A 23,017-nucleotide genomic window follows, 5' to 3' on the forward strand; every position below is an offset into this window, starting at 1 on the left:
AATACCAAGGTCTGAAATAAAAGTGAGTCTGTCCTATCTTTAGCAGGCAATTTGATGGGGGTTAAAGCTAATTTGTAATTAACCCTTTCATGCATGGCACCCTCATATGGGGATGGATAAAAACACTGTTCTAGTCTTTATGTGGAAGACGCAGAAGCAGGATGACCTCATACAAGACGAGGAGATAATGCATTAAATTTTTGTTGCATGACGATCTCACAGGAGGATGCAATTTCCACCCCCCCCCCCATATAAAGCATTTTTTTTTTAAAAATTGAATATATTTATTACGTCCAAAACTGTCAAACATGCTTTTTTTCAGCCATTTTCAATAATTCGTGCATGAAAGGGTATTTGAATATTCATTTACATTTTGAAAGAACATTTGAAAAGTCCATGATCATCATCCCAGCATTATTCTTTAAAAAAAAATATATATATGTGTACCAAAGTTACGAAACTCTCCAGCAGTGCTGGTCTCACTTCAGGGTTAAGTCTAAGTAAAAAAAGATTAAAATTCTAGCTGCTGTTTAAGGAAGGAACCCTGAATCTTTAAAAAGGAGAACGAGCCTTCATGAAAATACTTCCCCTGCCCTTCCCCAAAAAGCAATCACACAGCATTCTGTTTGATTTCACGCTCTGGGCTCAGCTGAATTAAAAAAAAAACAAACAATAATTATTCTCTTAGTGTTACAAAGCATGTTTATAATAAATAACAGGCTTTACAAACCAAAATAAAAGTGACATAATATTGATGTAAAAGATGAAAAACGTAGAACAGGCAAACAAACAAAAAAAGTACAGATCAGATCTCAAAAGATTTAAATAGGGTCCCGTTTTCCAGATGGCTTTCGTCACTGAACTCTGGGGAGCCATAAGATGCCGGTATGCCCTGATTGAATGTATAGCAGACCCTGTCAGCTGTTTAGGATTATGCAGTAGTAGCTCTTCACTCATATAAAATCGAGGTTAAATCTACAAGTTTGTGGGTTCGATTCCCAAATCCTTTGTATATTAGGTACTCGCAGGTTCGGAAGACTCGCTTCCTTCGAACCCTGTGGAGCTTGGCATGGAAACCATGTATTTTAAGGTTCAAAACACTCAACTGGAAAAAGGAGCGATTCCTTGTGAATGCACCACCCTATAGAATTAACTAATTTTACTTTACAAAAAGGTCGAATGAAACCTGCTAAACAACGTTATGTTAACATATTGAATTACATACCGCTTTGTAGTTTTCCCATATACTTCATGAAAAACGTGACAATTTTTAAATCTAACATGAAACACTGTACTACTATTATGGCTTCCGGTAGACTTTTGCATTCAGATTTTGCAGTTTATTTAATTGCATGATGTTAAATACAAATCATTTGAATAATGTTCATAGTTTTTTTTTTTTAATTAACATCTCAATCCTAAAATTCTAGGTGATGCACACTTTTGAGCCACAGCTGTATTTGCAGCAAGTGTTGGGGGTTTGATTTTCATTATTCAGTGAAATCAGGAAAGGTATGGAGACACAGACTGCAGCTCCACGGTACGAGCAACAGCAGTAATGCTTGGAGCGTGCTGACTCCCGGTTCACAGCACAGTGCCAGACTGCACTGCAACTGAAGCCAAACAGCATGCAAGAGCTGGCGCGGTACCTCATATCAACACATCAGGGGTTAAACAACCAGGTCCTTCTGTTTAAATGAATTCATTCACGGAAGCACTCTAGACCGATGCTGGCCTTCTAGGGCTAGGAATGTTTGATGAATAGCAATTTATTTTATTATAATTTTTATATATATATTTTTTTTCTTCATATAGCCAGGGTTCCCTTGCAAACACAACAAGAATATAAAAACGTACATTTTATTTACCATCACTAGTGATTTAATGTACAATAGTTTCACATTTCTTAAGAAGTACATCCAAATCTTGTTTTTTTTTTAAATACATTAAAATATTTTGCAACCAATCCAGAAACTACATTGACTATGAAAAGAATGTCTTAAGCAAGAACCTCTATTTCAATTCCATTGAAACTTGGTACCTTTTTTTCTATTTGGTGTGTGGCTTCAGCCTTAAACAGCAGCCTGTTATAAAGTCCTGCTCACTTACCAATTCATTATTGATCTGAAATGTCCATTTTATAAAAATGGGACTGTGTTCATCTTATGGTCCCCCAATCTATAGAAACAAGACATGAAACCCATAGCAGACTCAGTTCAGGTTTTACTGTGAGCTTATTTAGGATCACATAAAATGTTCCTCTGTAGCGTCTATCATTAAAGCTCAGGTGAACCTAATTAAGATCACAGTGAAACCTGGAAAGGCTCAAACTGCTATGCAACGGGAGTCTTATTTATAACCAGCATTGCCCGGGGGTTGGCTGCACCCCGCGAAAAATGAAACCCTGTATCGAAAAAAGCCAGAATGGTCCCACAATCTTATGAAAAAAGAAAAAAAGAGATGAAAAACAGCAGGGCTAGGGCTGGAACTAGCCTCCCCACTCACCAAATTCTTCATTTTATCCGATTCCTGTTCAAATTGTAAACTAGGAGGCACAGACAGAAGGCGCTGCCTCTTCAATAACATAGCAGGTAAACATGGAAACGTTGTAACATTCATTTGAAAAGCACGGTGCACTTCAGCGTTTAAAAGTTAGTTGCAAAGGATCCGCTGTTCCCAAGGTGCCACAAACAGGACTTAAATATTGAAAATGTAACTTTAGGTGCCAGACTACAACGGCTCCTTCCTCTGCTGTTTATGGCACTCAAGGACTGGAGCTGCCAACCCACAGGCAACTTACCAACTAAAAACTCTCAGATCAGGCAGTAACTAGAACAGGCCAGCAGGAGGCGCTGTCTCGGGCATACTGCATCCTACGAGCGAGTGTCAGAAATTGTGTTTCACGTCAGCAAACTGAATGGATAAACTGAAACTTTAGACTCCGCGCTTGATTCAGTTACAGGTGCTTAGGGTGATAACCACCAGCCGAAGCCCAGCTAATCTCAACAAACAAACAAAAATACATAAAAACACACGTAGAAGAGCACTCTACAGTTTTGCGTTAAAACGTCAGCTAAACCAAAATTCAGGGAAGACCAAAATGCAAAGAAGCTTCGGGACCATTTTCCTGTGACATTCGGATAAAAATATCAATCCCACTATTACAACTTTTTTTTTTTTGTCAGCACACAGGAGGAAGCAACAGCGCCCGAGAATTCCAGGAATGGTTTGCTAACACTTTCGACTGCGACAGTAACAGAATGCAAAGACTTTTCTGAAAGGGAACAGAGAATGTACACGCAAGTACAGCGCGTCTACCGATTTCAAACGAGTTGCACTAAAATTGCAGCGGAACAAACATATAAAAACACAAACGTATCTAAATATCTTTTTTTTTTTTTTTTTTTAGTTAATGATGTATTCCAGTCTGGTTTCCTGGTACAGTGGTCTTCACTCCACTGTCACAGACTTGGCCAGGTTTCTTGGGCAATCAACCTGCAGGAGAAACAGAGCTCATCAGTGCTGAACTTGCGGTTTCAGATCAGGGTTGCGAGTTCACATATAACGTAGAGACAATAAAGCAGATGTGAAATTGCTCGTGACGGAAGATGGGACAGAAGTTTAGTAAGTCTTGCTAAATATTCTCGAAACGGAGACCTGGTTTGAACTGCAAACAAAGCCATCCGTAAAGAAGCTGTGTGTGTGTCTGTGTACTGACTTTGCTACAGAAGCATGTAGGCCTATATGTATTTTACTGTACACCAACACCAAAGCATATTGCAAAAGTGATTAAGTCTCCCTTGATATGGGAATATCGAGATATATAAAAGAGTCAGAAAATCGCTGTTCCTTAAGGGAACAATGCAGTAACACACTGCCCTAAGCTTAGGGATCAGATTTCAAAAGGTTTGGGATGAAGAACCATGCCAACATGTTTCTGAGGTCTTCAGTATGGAGTCATGCAGTGTGATATTCTGGGAGTCAGCGGCGTGTTGCAGGTGCGTCTCTTACATCGAAGCCCCGCAGCACAGCCAGGTGGAAGGACAGCAGCTGCAGGGGGATCACACTCAGGATGCCCTGCAGACAGTCCACACAGTGCGGCACCTTGATCGTCCGGGTCGAACTCTTGATCGTCTCGTAGTCGTCCTTGTCACAAATCACAATGGGGCGGCCCTGAAACAGGGGCGGGGCATGGGTCACTCTCCACACCTCTCCTCTCACACACACACACACACACACACACACACCTTTCTTCATGTTCCCCTCTCTCCCGCTACTCTCACAACACTCTCGTGTCACTCAGGGAAAAAGTTTTGCATCACCCTACAGAATGAACTAATTTTGGCTTCACAAAGTTTAATGAAGAATCGGACATTTCGAAATCTAACATGAAATACTGTACTGCTGTTATGGCTTCCGGTAGACTTTTTGCGATCTCATTTTGTAGTTTGTTTGATTATATATTATGTTCATTTTTTTTTTTTTTTAATTAAATGTCTCAATCCTTATAAATTCTAGGTGATGCAAAACTTTTAGGTACGGTGCCTCCCCTTCTCTCAAACACCTTCTTTTTCCTGTGTGGTCTCTCCTGGCTCTCCCTCTCTACTACACCATCTCACCCGTCTCCCTGCAGTCTGTTATCTCACTTGGTCTGGGTGTGGTCTTGCTTGCTGCAATGCGTCTTTGCACTTGGTGTAGGTGTGGTCTCTGCCTCTCTCTTGATCTCTCACACACACACACACACTCCCTCCCTCCCTCCCTCCCTCCCTCCCTCCCTCTCAACTGTCGGGCCACCACTTGCTGCAATGCGTTCTTGCACTTGGTGTAGGTGTGGTCTCTCCCTCTCTCCTGATCTCTCTCTCTCTCACGCACACGCACGCACACACTCCCTCCCTCTCACCTGTCGCGCCGCTACTTGCTGCAATGCGTTCTTGCACTTGGTGTAGGTGTGGTCTCTGCCTCTCTCTTGATCTCTCACACACACACACTCCCTCTCTCTCTCCTGATCTCTCCCACACAAACACACGCACACACACTCCCTCCCTCCCTCTCACCTGTCGGGCCACCACTTGCTGCAATGCGTTCTTGCACTTGGTGTAGGTGTGGTCTCTCTCTCTCTCACGCACACGCACGCACGCACACACTCCCTCCCTCTCACCTGTCGGGCCACCACTTGCTGCAATGCGTTCTTGCACTTGGTGTAGGTGTGGTCTCTCTCTCTCTCTCACGCACACGCACGCACGCACACACTCCCTCCCTCTCACCTGTCGGGCCACCACTTGCTGCAATGCGTTCTTGCACTTGGTGTAGGTGTGGTCTCTCCCTCTCTCCTGATCTCTCCCTCTCTCTCTCTCTCTCACGCACTCGCACACGCACACACTCCCTCCCTCTCACCTGTCGCGCCGCTACTTGCTGCAATGCGTTCTTGCACTTGGTGTAGGTGTGGTCTCTCTCTCTCTCTCTCACGCACACGCACGCACGCACACACTCCCTCCCTCTCACCTGTCGCGCCGCTACTTGCTGTAGTGCGTTCTGGCACTTGGTGTAGGTGCTGTCCCTCATGATTATCATGATAACTGGCATCAGCTTGTCCACGAGAGCCAGCGGTCCATGCTTCAGCTCCCCAGCCAGGATCCCCTCCGAGTGCATGTAGGTGATCTCCTTGATTTTCTACCAAGCAGAAAAAAAAAATAAACTTTCAAAACACAACCCAGTGCAAATAAAAAAAAAACTGCATTCAAAAGAACAGTGCATCCTTAAATTCTTTAGTTTTGCAAAAATACCTGGTGTATTTGTTTCAATCAGAAATCATTTAAAAATAAAAATACTGCAGTACTACTGCAGGTTTGAAAAAAAAAAAAAAAGAAAAAAAAAACATTTTTAAATTTAAACAGCAGTCTGAGTCACTCCAGGTTTTACTGTGGGTTTAAATTTAGATTCATAAACTTAAATCAGAATTGTAAGGTAGAACTGTAAGAAACCAAGCCAAGTACACAAATGTGTTTTCAGTACGCTAAAGAAAGCACTAGCGTTGGTTTTGTCTTGCGGTACGGATTTTGTAGTTAGGGACACGTCTAAATAGACACATCGCGGCTTAGCAAACTAAAATATTAAACCCGGAACGGACTACACACTGCTACACAGTGGATCTAATGGAACTGTTGAGCTGCTGCATAGTAAACGCTAAGGCTGCTCACCAGCGCCCCCTCCAGGCAGGTTGCGTAGTGGTAGCCGCGGCCCATGATGAGGACCGACTTCTGCTGGTAGAGCTCCATTGCCAGCTTCTGAATCTCATCATCCAGAGCAAGCACCTCCTTGATCAGGTCTGGGGGGGGGGGGAAAGAGAGAATAGAGGGTGGAAAGAGAGAGAGATGGGGAAGAGAGAGAGAAGGGGGGAAGAGAGAGAGAGAGAGAGAGAGAGGAAGAGAGAGAGGGGGGAAAGAAAGAGAAAGAAAGGAGAGGGAGAGAATGATCAGAGCATGAAAATAAGTTTCTACAACCACCTTGTTTCCTTCCTAATAAACATGTAAAATTAAATATAATAATAATAATTATTAACTGGTTCAAAAGGCATTTATTTGCTTCGTTACTACTTGTACAGGAGTTCGTTTTTGTACCAGACATCATCATGTACTACTTATTCACCGCTGACCGTGTCCACTAGCTGCAGCAAGCCAGCGTGTAGCCTTGACTCTTATTATCAAGTACCAGCACAATCCAGGGACTGACTCAATGAAAAACAAAAAAGTCAAAACTAATAATTCACAACATATGTAATCAGACTCTACTTTGCCAAACAATGCTCCCCTATTTAGTAAGCAGAATGCACACAAATAAACCAAGAGCCACACAGATCCTTCCCGTAGTGAATGAAATAGGCTGAACATTTACAAGCAGTACACAGAGCACCAGTGATAAACGAGCCTGCGCAGCCCGACTCTGCTGCTTTGTGCTTTTTGTTTCGCTGCGTGTTTCTCTCACCTGGCAGGACTCGGAGCCCCTGGATGATCTCTCGCCGGCGAGCCTGCATTGAGATCCTGTCGTCACACATCAGCAGGGCGAACATGATGAGCGACACAAACTGGCTGGTGTAGGCCTGGAAGAGCACACAGAGCACACTGGGTAAGCTGGGTATACTGGGAGCACCAGCACAAACACACAGGAGAGGAGCGTCCGGGCTTCTGTATGGTTCGTTATTATTATTTTTATTCTTATCCAGGGCAACTTACAATTGTTACAAGATATCACATTATACATATTATACAGAGATCACATTATTTTATTATATGCAATTACCCATTTATACAGTTGGGTTTTTAGTGGAGCAATCTAGGTAAAGTACCTTGCTCAAGGGTACAGCAGCAGTGTCCCCCACCTGGGATTGAACCCACGACCCTCCGGTCAAAAATCAAGAGCCCTAACCACTACTCCACACTGCTGTTATGCAGTGGTCTGTCCTCCTGCTCATTTCAATGAGCTATGTGATGTCATATCTGACGGATAATATGATGTCACATCTGATGGCTAATGGGCTATGTGATGTCATATCTGATGGATAATGGGCTACGTGATGTCATATCTCGAGTCACCACTGTGGTTCTCTTTAATCCTACTTTCGTTAGTTGTTTTTAAATTTCAAAATGACCTCTATTGCATAATCACAATACAGCATGACCATCTCTCAATGGCATGGCAATATATCCCACAACACCACACACCGTCGTGCTATAATGCTGAATTCGTATAGGTCGTGTTGCACAGGCTCTTACTGCAAGTGAAATCTGTAACACACACCTCACGGTTTCAGCAGACAGAGCTTATGCTCTCAATAACCCATGCAAAGAACGTACTTCGACACAAATCGATTAAGTGGTTTGCTATGTATACATCTACAGTTTTTTGCATCCCCAGCTGTGAATAATAAAGTGTGTGGTCAAGCATCACAAACAGGTTTCTAATGTTCCGACTGCATTGCACGCTCCACAAGCGTAATGCCAGATCCTGATACTTGGCTGGAAAGCGAGGTGAGTTGCAACAGCCTTCAATGGACTCCACTCTCAAAAGAAAAAACAAGGTCTCATTACTTTTAAAAGATCCGGAAATTACATTCAAATAACAAAGGCAGAGGAATTCAAACTCAAGACAATTCCAAGTCCTGTTCCGTCAGAAAGACCCTTCTAATGAGCTGCGTTCCCTATAGTGTACAGCATGCAGAACAAAGCATTAGCACAGGGAGTTCAGCTTGGCTGGGAAAAGGAAAAAAAACACACAACAGCCACACCCAAAACGAGATGTTAAAAAAAACACAGACTTTCTCCAGGAAAATTCAACACATACTTCTGGAAAGGAATTTTATTACATACTTCATCCCAAACTTCATGCATTTATAATTTTATTTGCGACAACTCCTTCCTTGCGCGTGCACACATGCACGCACGCACACACGCACACACACACACACACACACACACACACACACACACACACACACACTCACACACACACACACACACACACACACACAGTGCCCATTCCCTCTTCCCCTCTCCCGACTCGCTCTCCTTCTCACACTTGAGTTTGCTTGTCTGTCGCTTCGAACTGAACTCCCGATCGCCGTTTAGCCCGGCTATTTATAGTTTAAAAACTGCTCATTAAAATGATCCACGAGTGGGAATGTAACCATTTGTAAAAAATATAGCATTGATTACATGGTGCTTTATGCATGGTTAATTCATGGAAAGTCACAGTTTTGCTTCACTATATGTGCATCATGGAGAGGGAGTTATTTTATTTTGTATTGTAGTCAGATGTGTTTTTGTGTCCTGCAGCGCCCCCCGCCCCCTCCCCCGTTTCTAACACTCTTCTGTTATAACGCTGTGCCCCCAGAGACCCACATTATAGCGAGGGAGCATTACTTCTAATTATACAAAACTGTCCTAGTGTGTAAACTGGCTCCAGCTGAGCAAACTCTAGCACCTGATATCAGTGTCAGCACATCTGGAGAGGGGTGGGGCTGCAGTGACCTCACAGCTGGATTCAGGGTGCTTTGGGTTGAAGCCTGATCCAGCCATTACGTCAACCCATCAAATCGTCAACTACACTAATGAAAACATCAGTAAAAAATGTGTCTACTTTAGCTAGACTATATTTAAGGATTCAATATGAACTGTGTTTTCTACTGAAAAGGAAATACAAAATGGGCTTAGATAGATAGATAGAATACTGGATGAGGTTATTGGTATGCAGTAGCGATTGGAGTTATCTTTCTTAAACTGTATGAGAGAGGTCTGCAGTTCTGAGTGGAGTTCTCTCTCTTAGACCTGCATACAGATCTGCAGTGCTAAAAGAGGTAACACCCAAGAACACACGCCCCAGTGAGAACACTAAAGGATAACTGATTTTAAACATCTGATCACATACAGTATTGCTAAAAAGAATCTTAGGAACAATAGCAACTTTAGTCAAAACGCTGAGAGGAGAAGAGGTGTCTGCCAATGCCTTTATAAAGGTTTTTTTTTTGTTTGTTTTCTAAAAGTCTTGCAGAGGTTACTGCTCAGAACGGGACCAGCCCCAAGCCCACCGACTCTCCTCACTCCGCAGGCATTCAGAAGCGAGAGGCGAGGCGTCAGTCGCTCAGAAGGAAAGTAGTGCATGTGAGGGGAAACAGGAGCCGTTACACACGTACAAAATAAAACAAAAAGAGGGTGATCGCCCCTGTCCCTCTGCGCCCCCTCACCTTGGTGCTGGCGACCCCGATCTCCGGGCCGGCGTTGATGTGCACCCCGCAGTCCGTCTCCCTGGAGATGGAGCTGCCGACAGTGTTGGTGACCCCAACGGTGAGAGCACCCCTCTCCTTACAGTACCGCAGAGCCATGAGGCTGTCTGCAGTCTCACCTAGAGAGGGGATGAAACACAGAGTTACAGGTACCAGTTACACAGGATCCTCCAAACACACACACACACACACACACACACACACACACACACACACACACAGAGTCGTGTATGTCTATGTTTATGCACACCTTGCACACATAGATTTTCTAATCTAAAACTCTGGGTGGGGCATGAGCAAATACTTCTGCATTAAAAGTTCTCGCTTAAACTAACAAAAAAAATACTTTAATGGTACTAACAGAAACCAAGCAAACAAGTAACTGAGTAAATAGAAACACAGTTAGCATAAAATACCACACCCCAAAAGAGTAAGAACATGCACAGAATAGCTTAGGCTGAAACAGATAAAAATGTAATGATGCCATCATAGGGACTATGTTAGCTAGGCTCTTTCTACTGTTGCTGTGCAGTACTGCCTGCATGCACGGTCTCGATATTACTGTGAGATGGTGCAAGGATCGCTCTGAATGCTCCATCGCCAGGGAGAAACGGCAGCGATGTTTCAGGGCTGATTAGCAGGCACTGTGCAGGGTCTGGTTGTCATTAGCGTGCCTGCAAGTGCTGGCACAGTCTTGTGGCACAGAGCCAGGGCAGCTATACATTCTTGGTACGGCGTCCAAATAAAACACAGGAAGGCAGCAGAGCCAGCCGCCAGCATCTCAGCTTTCATCCGCACTACAAAATGATATTCCAATTCTAATTTATTTATCAAAACAAAAACAAAAAAATCCCTTACTAAATCCTGAAAGGGTCTTAAAACTTCAGAGAGTCACCAAGATATGATAAAACAGAAAAAATACATACGTATTTAAAAGAAGAAAAGGGTACAGCTATGGCCAAATGTTTTGCATCGCCTAGAATTGAGACACTTCTTTAACATCATGTAAATCAGAAAGAAACTGGAAAATGATATCACAAAAGTCTACCCGAAGCCAGTAATTCAAGTTAACTATGTTAACATAACATTACTCAGCAGGCTTCACTTGCCTTTATGAAGCAAAATTAGTTAATTCTATAGGGCGATGCAAAACTTTAGGCCATACATTAGTTATGATAACATCAACTCTGAACAAGGGTCACCTGGCCTTGGCGTGGGCCAAACCCGAGCAAATAGCCCTCACTAAAGCGGAGGCATGATGGGGTGGAACTGGGAGGAGGGACTCTCTTACCCGACTGGCTGATGAAGAAGCACACATCGTCCCTGAAGACGGGCGTGTTCCTGTCCATGAAGTCGCTGGCCAGCTCCACCATGACAGGGAGTTCTGTGAGCTCCTCCAGCACCTGCCGTGTCTGAGGAGAGAGAGAGAGAGAGGAGTCAAACAGGGAACGAGAGCACAGGGAAACAGACAGGTTTCATAGACAGGACTGCATGGATGGAAATAAGACTGCCATTGCACAGCAGTTTGATCTATTCCTGGTTTTACTAAGAGTTTAGCAAAACTCACCTGAGAATGTTACCTATACACTGGGGCTGATCAAGCACGTACTAAAACCCGGAACGGGTGAAACTGCTATGCAATAGGAGTCTCATTTCCATAACGCACAGTCTGTCTAATTCCACTTAAAATTCTGTACAACTACCTATCAGTCTTGTGCTTACCTAAAGATAGAAAAGAGTTTGACAGAGAGATAGGGGTGTAGATTTAAAGGAGATTTAGACACAGCTTCGGGTTTTGCAGTTAGGAGATAAGGAATGAAAGCAGGAAGGGCGAGGGCACTGCCAGTGAAGTATAAAGAGGACTCACCGCCACTCCTGCGTGGTAGCTGGTTCCACAGGCGATGAGGATGAGGCGTCGACACCGCTGGATCTCTTTGATGTGATCCTTCAGCCCGCCCAGGATCACTAGACAAGCCAATCACAACGCAGGGATTTCAGACGCAGCCAATAGCAAAAAACAATAATGCCATACTAAAAACGTATAAACCATGCTTGGCTCATTCCCTGTTTTTGTGGGTACCAGGGATTTAGAAATACAAATATAAAATTAATATTTGAATATGTTGTTTTAGTATTTCTAAACTTAGTGTTATTGAGTGTTTAATAGTTATAGGTGGAGACCAGGGAATGCAAAGAATCGCTGTTGTTTTTTTTTTTTTTGCCAATAGGCTATGATGCTTTCGTTATGACCATCAGCACATGAAGGTGTACCTGTGTTTTCGTCGAAGTTGACTCGTCCCCTCATAGTGTTCACCACGGACTCTGGCTGCTCGAAGATTTCCTTCTGCATGAAGGAGCTGAAATTACCTGCGGAGAAGCAGAGACAGCTAGGAACACACACACACACACACACACACACACACCCCTGCCAAATCACTTAACAGACTCCACACACAACCAAGGTCAACGTTACAATACAGAATTCAGCACCTCATGACAAACGCCAACACGTTCGCAATTCAATTAAAAATCAGACAAGCCACTCTCAAGATACAGCCTTCGATAGCTTATCCAACCAAGAGTTAGTGCCCGGTCAGTACCTGCGATATGCAGACTAACGCAACAAATACCAGTGTAAAGTTACCATTAGATTAAGGCTGAGCAGATTCTCATGATATTTACTTCATCTGGTCTGTACGATTAAGAACGGGAAAACTAAACAAACTTCCAAAACTAAGAAATTGTGGACGGTCCCTTAAGCGTACCCTTGTGCCTCCACAGAATCACCGTCCTAGCAAGCAAGCTTTAAGACGAGCCTTTGTATCCAATCCTCGTGGTACAACAGTGACCCCTGCTGACGACAGAGGTGCATCTCTCCCTCTCTCTCCTATTCAATCCCAGCTCAAAAAATTAAATAAAAAAAAGCATACCTGTGGTCGCTTGCAGTCAAACCCGAGAGCGGTGGTTTTCGTTCTGTAGCTAACCTGGTTTTTCATAAGCAATACTGATTACATAAACCACAGCTGTAAATTACAGGGCCTGTCTGGGGAGATAACCACACTTTTACCCAATACTGGTTTTGTGAACAAGCTCGCCTCACAGTCAGGGCATTCCTTACACATGACAGCGAGAGAACTCAGAGCTGATCCCAGTCCCAGCCAACACGCAGGGAGGGAGGTCTTGAAAGATCTCCAGCTCCCCGTCTAGGATCAGTTTAACATCCGTGCCCTCAATGTCTGATTAGATATGGGGTGTCAATATACAGGGACCGGTATCTATAAGGATCCCCGTCCGTCTGCCTGCCTGTCTTTTAGCCTCTTATAGACCTTTCGGATTACATCTGGGTATACATCTAAAAACTGTTGACTTTATACAAATTCCTGACCTGTAGGTTAATGGAAGACAGTGGTTATGAGTGAGTCTGCACTATATATTTATCAATATCTTCAAATAAATAATATTTAAAATAAAACAAATAAAAACGTTCTAATAGGGAGCTTTTTCTTTGTAGGAAAAGCACTTTTTATAAAGCGTGCTTCAAAGGATCAATGCATTGGGAGTCTCGTTTCCATCCCTGCGGGGTGTGAACGTGCATACGCCGGACCCCCACCCTTCATGATCTGCTGCAGCTCCAGCTGCAGGGTCTGGATGGCTCGTGCCGGGTGGTCCCCCACGATGCGTTTGATCCGGTGGATGGAGAGACGCCCCTCTGACACGGCGGCCACGTCATCATCCTCCAGGAAGATCACTTGGTTTGTGTGCTCAATCACAGCGCTGCAGAGGGAGAGACAGCATGAGGGCGCCGCACGAACACATCACCAGCCTTACACACATTTCACCGTAGTAAAAAACAAAGTGTAACAAAGCACAGTGAAGCGAGGTATGGTAATGCATATGGGAAGAAACACATGGGAAGACTATGGTAAACACATAGTATAGCTTTTGGGAAAAGCAAGTTAAAAACTGCATAAAATACCATGCATTGTGCTAGAAGATCGATTTGTTTGTGTGTCCAGAGAAAGGAAGAGAGACAGTTTGTGTCTGTGCAGGGCGCTGCTTTATTTAAAACGCTTTTTAAAAAAGAAAAGCAAATCTTTTATGTCCCCCCAAAAGAGTCTTAATTATAATTTTTTTTGTTTTGTTTTTAAATAGTGCAAAAGCAAACACACACGGTCATAAGAAAGAGGTTTTATTTATTAGAGCAGAATCTAGTTTATTTTTTGACCAGATGTTCCTTGTGTTTTAGATCGTACTACAATACTTCACCTGGTAGGCTGTTTCAATGCATTTATAACTGAAGAGGTGATGAGAACCTCAGAGACACACACAGTCGCAACACTATCTAATAACACACACACACACACACACACAGACAGTCGCATTGTTAAGCTCTGTGAAACGACACAAGCACAGAAGCGCACACACGCCCTGCTGCAGCGTGCTCGTTACCTGGCATCCGAAGCAAAGTAATACTCCACACCCTTCTCGTCGATGGGGAAGAGGCAGGTGGTGCTGTCCACTCGGGGCAGGGAGCTGCAGCCCTTCTTGTCTTTCCCTGCTGGAGTGAAAACGCACGACCAGAATCAGAGGAGAAGAAAATAAATTAAAATAGGGAAGGGCAGGGGGGCGGGGATCGAGAATCTTTTCAATTGATGTAAAGACAGTTAGATCTTTAGCCAGAAAGTGTGGCAAAGACACTCAAGGCGTGGATATCAGCTTGTTTCATATAGCCCCCATATACGATCTGCTATATTTACCTGTACGATAGAGGATGGGGATGTGGTCTGTAGACAGCTTGTGTGCACTATGCACTCCAATCAGCAGGGGGCCCCCTCTCCTACAGAAACAGCACAGAAACACACTTTCCAGTGAGACCGGAGGGCAAAGGCATGAAACAGCATCAGGGATGGCTTGCATAGCAACACATTACAAGAGTAAGGGGATGCAAGTGTGTGTGTGTTTAATTACAGCAGTTAAATCATTCATCTGTACAGGGACAACACACAATGTAAAAATCCCACAGAAACATGGCAATAACCTGGCAACAAATGGCCTGCGTCATGTTTTATGGTAATTACAAAACTAGAAAGAAAGAAGAAAAAAAAAAAAGTGTCAAATTGCACTTTAGACATTAAGACCATGATCAGTTTGGCCAATTGTGCAAGGATGGAAATAAGACTCCTATTGCAAGGCAGTTTTACCCATTCTAGGTTTTAATACAAGCTTGACCACAGTGTCTAGGTAACAAGCTCAGGTGTGCCTTACTAAACTCCTAGTAAAACCAGGAATGGATCAAACTGCTATGCAATCCGAGCCTTGTTTCCATCCCTGTTGTGACTGAAAGTGCATGAAGGTTGGCTGATGAAATGGATGAGCGTGTTGTAGCACATAGTAAAAGCAGCATCAGTGACTATACCTGGTTCCCACAGCCTCTCCTGGGAAATGGATGCTTTTAAACACCAGGGCGAAAGCTCCCTCCTGAAGAATCACAAAAAAAAAAAAACACAAGAAAACAGAAACGTCACTCAAGACAAAAAGTGTACAAGCTTGAAACTAATTGTAAATCTCCTGAACCTTTACCACCGACCTTCAAGGTTCTGGTGACTTGATTAGTGCATTACTCTCGTCCTCTTTTAAAAAGCAATCAATCAGAACACGTGAACGATGACTTAATCGATTCACGTATCTTTAGTCTCGTATGAATTGCAGTAATAGACCGCTTCAAAAGACTCAATATTTAAAATGAATCAATTCATCTTTAAAATTAGTTAAAGCCACTAGAACTGCAGTGTGGAGTAGTGGTTAAGGCTCTGGACTCTTGACCGGAGGCTCATGGGTTCAACCCCAGGTGGGGGACACTGCTGCTGTACCCTTGAACAAGGTACTTTACCTAGATTGCTCCAGTAAAAACCCAACTGTATAAATGGGTAATTGTATGTAAAAAAATAATGTGGTATCTGTATAATGTGAAATAATGTATAATGGAAATAATGTGATATCTTGTAACAATTGTAAGTCTCCCTGGATAAGGGCGTCTGCTAAGAAATAATTAATAATAATGATAGTACGAACGTAAAGTAATAACTAAGCTCAGGGATGTAAATAAGACTCCAACTGCATAGCAGTTTGACCCATTCCTGGTTTTACTAGGAGTTTAATAATCCACTCCTTAGCTTGTTACCTATACACTGGGGCTAATCCACCTTGTAGTAAAACCTGGAATGGGTGACACTGCTGCGCAATGGGCGTCTTATTCCCATCCCTGAAGCTGTAATTCTGTAGTTCAGGTTGTCGAAGGTGGCACCCCCAGCGACGTACCAGCTGCTGAGTCACTCTCTCCACGAGCGTGATGAAGCTGATGTCATCACTCTCTCGATTGTCGTACATGTACTTGACCAGCTTGGCGATGGTCTCTGTGTCGGTCTCGGACTCAAACTCATAGCCTTTGCTCTCCTACAGAACAAGACGGAGACAGACAGGCAGTCAAAACACAGGACCGTTCTGCACGAGTCAAAAAGAAATCAATTAAAGAAGCAACAGGAAAAATGATACAATTGGGGTCATACAAATTCATGAAACCTCACGGTTGTTGAAACTACAAAATCGTGACGATGATCATTTTTTTTTCCCCCACAGTACTCACCAGAAACTTTCTCAGGTCTTTGTAGTTGGTAATGATACCATTGTGGATCACAATAAATTCTATAAAAAAAAATAATAATAAATTAAAAAAAAGAATATTAAAATCCTACATTACATCTCGAGAGCGTGAATGTGCGTTCGTTTGCAAGTTCTGCACTCGTTCCATTGTTACAGCCAGATCTGTCTGTATGCACATCTGTGTGTGTGTGTGTGTGTGTGTGTGTGTGTTTGTGTGTGTGTGAGAATTCAAACCTTTGCTTGCACTGCAATGCAATGTACATTCCTAGCACAGTGAGCGTGCATTAGTGTTAATGCTCACCGCTGTGTCTATCACAGTGATTGGGGTGGGTTGTAACCGCACTGGGCGGCGTGCGTGCGTGTTGGTGCTAATCCTCACCGTTGTTTTTGTCGGAGCGTTGCGGGTGGCAGTTGACCGGGCTCGGCTCCCCGTGAGTGGCCCAGCGAGTGTGAGCGATCCCCAGGTGAATATCAAACTCCACGTCCATATCCATGTCCTGCTGCTCTGAGAGGGAGAAAAAGACACAGAGAGTGAGCGTGCGAGCCTGCCTGTAAAGCAGCAACTATCCACTGTACTATCCATTATATAAACAGAACACAGAGTAGACCCAGGCATTTTTGTGATACAGTCATCTGAAATGTCTTTATAATATAGACCCTGGCATTTTTGTGATACAGTCATCTGAAATGTCTTTATAATATAGACCCTTGCATTTTTGTGATACAGTCATCTGAAATGTCTTTATAATATAGACCCTGGCATTGATGTGATACAGTCATCTGAAATGTCTTTATAATATAGACCCTTGCATTGATGTGATTCAGTCATCTGAAATGTCTTTATAATATAGACCCTTGCATTGATGTGATTCAGTCATCTGAAATGTCTTTATAATATAGACCCTGGCATTGATGTGATTCAGTCATCTGAAATGTCTTTATAATATAGACCCTGGCATTGATGTGATTCAGTCATCTGAAATGTCTTTATAATATAGACCCTGGCATTGATGTGATTCAGTCATCTGAAATGTCTTTATAATATAGACCCTGGCATTGATGTGATACACTGCTTAATTATTCTTGTTTAACAATATATTAAGAAAATTCAGCACAGTGTAATATAATTAGCTGATTTTCACACTCACTAATATCCATCACTACAAACACAGTCTATTGACAGATAAAATTGAAACCAGCTTCATGTTACAGATACAAATAGTGTTGAAAAAGGGAGAAAATCGAGCAAGGCCGTGGATCCTTACTGTTGATCTCCTCGTCCAGCGCCTTGACTTTGCCCTGTTTTTTGATCAGCTGGATCGACTTGCCGTTCTTCTCCCAGTCCTTGCTGTTCCCCCCATCGATCCCCACACCTGCCGGAGAGCGAGAGAGAGAGAGAGAAAGAGTTCCCATAAGGGGGTTCCCCATCCACACCACGAGCCAGCGGCAAATATTTAAATAATAAAACAAACACTGCTTCATATGTAGGCAAAAAAATGAACAGATTTCTTCATTCGCTCTTATTTAGAATTTTTAAAAATGTAAAACTTGCATGGCAGTTTGATCACTCCTGGTTTTACTAGGAGTTTAATAACACATGCCTGAGCTTGTTACCTTTACACTGCGACTAATCAAGCTAATTGTAAAACCTGGAATGGGTGAAATTACTAAGCAGCAATAGGAGTCTTATTTCCATCCCTGCATGCAATCTGCAATAAAGATTACATATTCTACTGTGCAGAGCAGTGTTTCTCTGTTTTATTAAATAGGTATTATGATGGGGTAACAGGTTTACTTTACCCCTGAGAGTTTTTTTTTTTTTTTTTTTTACTGCAGTAAAAATCAGGGTGTCAAATAATTTGCTGCAGGTCACGTGCGAGGCCTGGCGGTCCAGTTGTTGAACAAAGGGCTTGTTACCAGGAGGTTCCCAGTTCAATCCCAGCTCCTCAGCCACTGACTCGCTGTGTGTGACTCTGAGCAAGTCGCTCAACCTCCTTGTGCGCTGTCCTTCTGATGAGACGTCAAACCGAGGTCCTATTGTAAGTGACTCTGCAGCAGCAGTTGTGATGCATAGTTCTCCCCCTAGCCTCTGTAAGTCTATTTTAACCTGCAGAGAACCCCGCTGGCTGCCTCACCTGCAGAATCATATCCGCGGTACTCCAGTCGCCGAAGCCCCTTCAGCAGGATCTCCAGGATCTCCCTGCGAGTGCGTGGGACGTGGTAATTCAGATAGGCAAAGATTCCTGAGAGAGAGAGAGAGAGAGAGAGAGAGAGAGAGAGAGAGAGAGACAGCGAGAGAGCAAGAGAGCGCGAGAGAGACAGACAGCGAGAGAGATAAGACAGCGAGAGAGAGAGAGAGAGAGAGAGAGAGAGAGAGACAGACAGCGAGAGAGATAAGACAGCGAGAGAGAGAGAGAGAGAGACAGACAGCGAGAGAGATAAGACAGCGAGAGAGAGAGAGAGAGAGAGAGAGACAGACAGCGAGAGAGATAAGACAGCGAGAGAGACAGACAGCGAGAGAGAGAGACAGTGAGAGAGAGAGAGAGAGGACATGGTCAGGCTTACCAGACCAGTCACATTCACATCAGACGACATCTTAACTTCTTCAGACATCGGGCATACTGCACGCATTCTTTCTAGCTAGCTATGATCAGGTGTCACATTTCAGGCAGGGTTCAGCTGGTGTTATGGTGGAAGATCTTTAATATCAGTGCCTGCTGTAGCTCAACAATCACACCCACGCTTCCAGGAGCATCAAAACATAATCCTAAACTTAAATTGCAACTTTACCTTAAAGCCTTTGACAATCTCAACCTCTAAATCGCTATCAAATAGTTCAATGTAAACTGTTCTCTATATGCAATAAATCATACAGTAAAAATAATCTCAATGAGATCAGGTTTTGTTCACATACAGTCGTGCTATTTATGGATTAAAAACATGGTGGATTTGAACCCAGGCCTCAAGAACTGCACAAAAACGGCTAGTGAGTTAGCAGATTACTGAGTTGGTGAATTTGCGTCACTGTGCCCACCTAGAGCCCCCTGGGAGAATGTCTTTCCCCAGTGCAAGCTTGCTAGTCTTTCATGGATTCAGCATTTTTATGGTTTTACTGCGTTTGCAGTTTTTTTTGCAGCGTGGCAAGACATCGAAGTGAGCTCAACAACTTCCTTCTGTTCCAGCCTGGTCTCCCTTCAACACTCAAACACTGCTTTATATTATTATTACTGCAAACAAACACACAAAGGCCTTATTGATAGGGGAGGGGATCGCAAACGCATTTCTGCACAGGGAGTCTGGCTGAGGGACTGAAAGAGATGCTTTGAGAAGAATGTAATAAAACAAAATAAAAAGGTTTTTTGTGAGAGGGAGTGGGATAAGGTGAAGGCTATTAAAGCCATGAAAATAAATATAATCTTACTCGATGTCAGTTTAGAAAACTAAAGATGTTTGGATTGCATGGAATTTGATTACATCATTTGCATTGCTAAAAACCAACCAAAAAATGTGGAAAATGCAAATGTAACTCAAACTGTTTTGTGGAATTTCAAAGGTTGTATTGTTCTTATTAATCGTAGAGTTAATGCTAATGATCGCATGCCGAGTCATTAAGTGACTTCTGCATGACCACCAGCAACTTCAAAGCAAACTGCCCAGTCAGCAGTAACACTGTGCATCTATATTATTATTATTATTATTATTATTATTATTATTATTTCATAGCAGACGCCCTTATCCAAGGCGACTTACAATTGTTAAGATATCACATTATTTTTACATACAATTATCCATTTATACAGTTGGGTTTTTACTGGAGCAATCTAGGTAAAGTACCTTGCTCAAGGGTACAGCAGCAGTGTCCCCCACCTGCGATTGAACCCACGACCCTCCGGTCAAGAGTCCAGAGCCCTAACCACTACTCCACACTGCTAAAAGTATAACTGTGAACCTACACTTTATTGATGAAATATCTACACCTCTGTTTATCATTTAAACTATCAATGCCATGAAAAAGAAGACTCGATTCAGAACACTGGCAAGGAGGAGCGAACGGTCCATTTGGATGACCAGACCCAGCCCTGTCGGTACATTTTAAACCCGGTTTCGTGCAAAAACCTCACTGCAAAAAAAATAAGAAAGTTTGCATCATTGTATTCGTGGGACGCATGCTTCCCTTGTATCTTTGATGGCGAAGGTGTTGTAAGCACCCAGCACCAGCCCTCTGAAGCAGGGAGTTGTGCTGAACTGGGAGGTGGTTTTGTGATGTGGGCTGAAGTCAAGAACCTCATTTCATGAGTGACCTGATATGGATTTGAACCCGGGTATCCAGAGGTGAGAGGCACAAAAGGCTCGGGAATCAGATCACTGTGCTACCTACCCTCAAAACCCTCTAATCCTAATCCTTTGAGATTATTATTATTATTATTATTATTATTATTATTATTATTATTATTATTAATGAAATGGGTCAAACTGAAAATGCAAAGTAAAAATATGTAATAATAATATTATTATTATTATTATTATTATTATTATTAATATTATTATTATTATTAATAATAATAATAATAATAATAATAATAATAATAATAATAATAATAATAATAATAATAATAATATTGTGTGGAGTAGTGGTTAGGGCTCTGGACTCTTGACCGGAGGGTTGTGGGTTCAATCCCCAGTGGGGGACACTGCTGCTGTACCCTTGAGCAAGGTACTTTACCTAGATTGCTCCAGTAAAAACCCAACTGTATAAATGGGTAATTGTATGTAAAATAATGTGATATCTGTATAATGTGAAATAATGTATAATGTGATATCTTGTAACAATTGTAAGTCGCCCTGGATAAGGGCGTCTGCTAGGAAATAAATAATAATAATAATAATAATAACCTAGATGAGTCAGATGAACAGTCCATCACTAAAGTTTCCATACAACTGAGTCATAAACTACCTGAGATTCTTGAATGCCAGCTAACTCCCAACTGTACAGGGTGTAACCTGTGGCAATCCCCACCTCTGTGTCCCAGCTTTCACAAACACCAGCTGTGTCTGCTTAAGAACAACAGGAAACCCATCCTTCACCTTCAGCTGGGATAGAAACACGACTCCCATTGCACAGCGTGTGAGCCCAGCGTGTTACCTCTACAGTGAGGGCTAATCAAGAACATATTAAAAACATGGAACGTGTGGAACGTGTGGAACTGCTACGTCATTTATAGAACTGACACGACGCTGCACAGAGCCCGCATTGTTCATGTTTGACCGGCCAGTTCTGTAGCTCTATGCGCCACCGTGCAGCCTTTAAAAATGACCGGAAGTCTGTACACAATATAATTTGCACACCGAAACAGCAATTAAATAATAGTACAGCGGTACCGGAGATATGTAATATAAAATTATAAATACAAAAACGTAACATCATCTGTACACGTAGGCCAGCTATATATATATTGAAATACGCCTTCCTCACCCCCAGTTTAACATCACACCCACTCGACGACGTTATCAATTGTTTTATTATTAAAAGGTTTCGCACGGACAGTGAAGTGTCTGACACAGCGCTGTCGACAATACGAATTAGGGATGCGCCACTGACACGCATTATAGCTAGAGAGACTGACTCGCGTCTATATTGGAACGAGTGTCTTGTTAGCCTGCCTTGTACAGAGCTCTTATTCTGTATGCATTATTAAATGCATAAATACACAGGCTGGTTTGTTTTGTTTTCCTCGTACTCACCACACATGTCTGCGCTGCAACTTCCACTGCGGTTCAGTTCCTTCTCCACAGAAACTGCGTCAGTAGAACCTGTGCGGCGCGACACGCCCCCCTCCGTCGCTCTCTGATTGGACGGGACCGGCGAACCCGCCTCTTCGGGCCTCCCTGATTGGAGCGGCGGGTGGTCAGTTGCGTTACCTGAAGACGATATTATTTAGACGTGGCAGCAGGATGCCGTATCCGCCTGTGTGAACGAGGTGCAGGGGTTACAGAGAGAAGCATTGTGGCCAATGCAACGTTTTACAGTTGTTTGCCTCTCCAAAACTTACACGTCTCTTCTTACACAGTGGAATATATTCTTCAGACATCATTCTGTCCAGTTCAAATATCCCATACTGTGCCGGTGCTGCATGGTTCTGTATAGGTTTAGGGAGTAGATGTGCCAGTTTTAATGGGACCACCTTTTTCATTCGTCCAGACATGTTTTCACAAACCTTTAAAACAAATCCCAGTTTGCAAGCGATTCACCTAACACTCCTTTTTACGCGAATTACATAAACAAGCAGCAATCATATTCACGGTACCAGAGAGATATCTTGCATGTAGGTCACTATACTAGAATTAAAAGTAGGCAAAATTAGAGTAAAATGCAAAACATAAACGCGACCACGAATTGGGAAGGGGAAGGTGCAGTCTCAGGAGGCCGAGGTGTTGTTTTATTCAGTGTAATGTGGAAAAAGTATAGTGATGAAAGAACTATATTCAAAATATGACACATTGCATACACACACACATACACAATGGCAAATATTCAGTAAATCACACATGCATGTTGATAGACCAGGGTGCTGGCACAGGGAG

At 42.9% G+C, this 23,017-nt stretch overlaps 1 protein-coding gene across 2 annotated transcripts; it reads right to left on the minus strand.

Moving 5' to 3' along the window:
* Positions 1 to 676: 676 nt before the first annotated feature.
* Positions 677 to 22,365, minus strand: LOC117397936 (glutamine--fructose-6-phosphate aminotransferase [isomerizing] 1). 2 transcript variants are annotated; one of them, XM_059013629.1, is made up of 19 exons: positions 22,178 to 22,365; positions 18,571 to 18,678; positions 17,701 to 17,808; positions 16,815 to 16,940; positions 16,419 to 16,477; positions 16,094 to 16,228; positions 15,192 to 15,253; positions 14,533 to 14,612; positions 14,225 to 14,333; positions 13,386 to 13,549; positions 12,047 to 12,142; positions 11,643 to 11,740; positions 11,067 to 11,187; positions 9,737 to 9,894; positions 6,982 to 7,096; positions 6,198 to 6,325; positions 5,503 to 5,670; positions 4,012 to 4,173; positions 677 to 3,495 (listed from the first exon to the last, which is right to left on the minus strand). In XM_059013629.1, exons 1-19 carry the CDS (start codon positions 22,182 to 22,184, stop codon positions 3,451 to 3,453), a joined length of 2,049 nt encoding a protein of 682 aa, XP_058869612.1. In that variant the 5' UTR covers positions 22,185 to 22,365; the 3' UTR covers positions 677 to 3,450. The 2 variants fall into 2 exon arrangements, with proteins under 2 accessions (XP_058869612.1, XP_058869611.1); XM_059013628.1 differs by having other exon boundaries at positions 14,225 to 14,330; positions 22,178 to 22,326.
* Between the last annotated feature and the right edge of the window lie 652 nt (positions 22,366 to 23,017).

This window comes from Acipenser ruthenus, chromosome 46 (assembly GCF_902713425.1).
Source record: "Acipenser ruthenus chromosome 46, fAciRut3.2 maternal haplotype, whole genome shotgun sequence".
In the NCBI taxonomy this organism is placed as follows: domain Eukaryota; kingdom Metazoa; phylum Chordata; class Actinopteri; order Acipenseriformes; family Acipenseridae; genus Acipenser; species Acipenser ruthenus.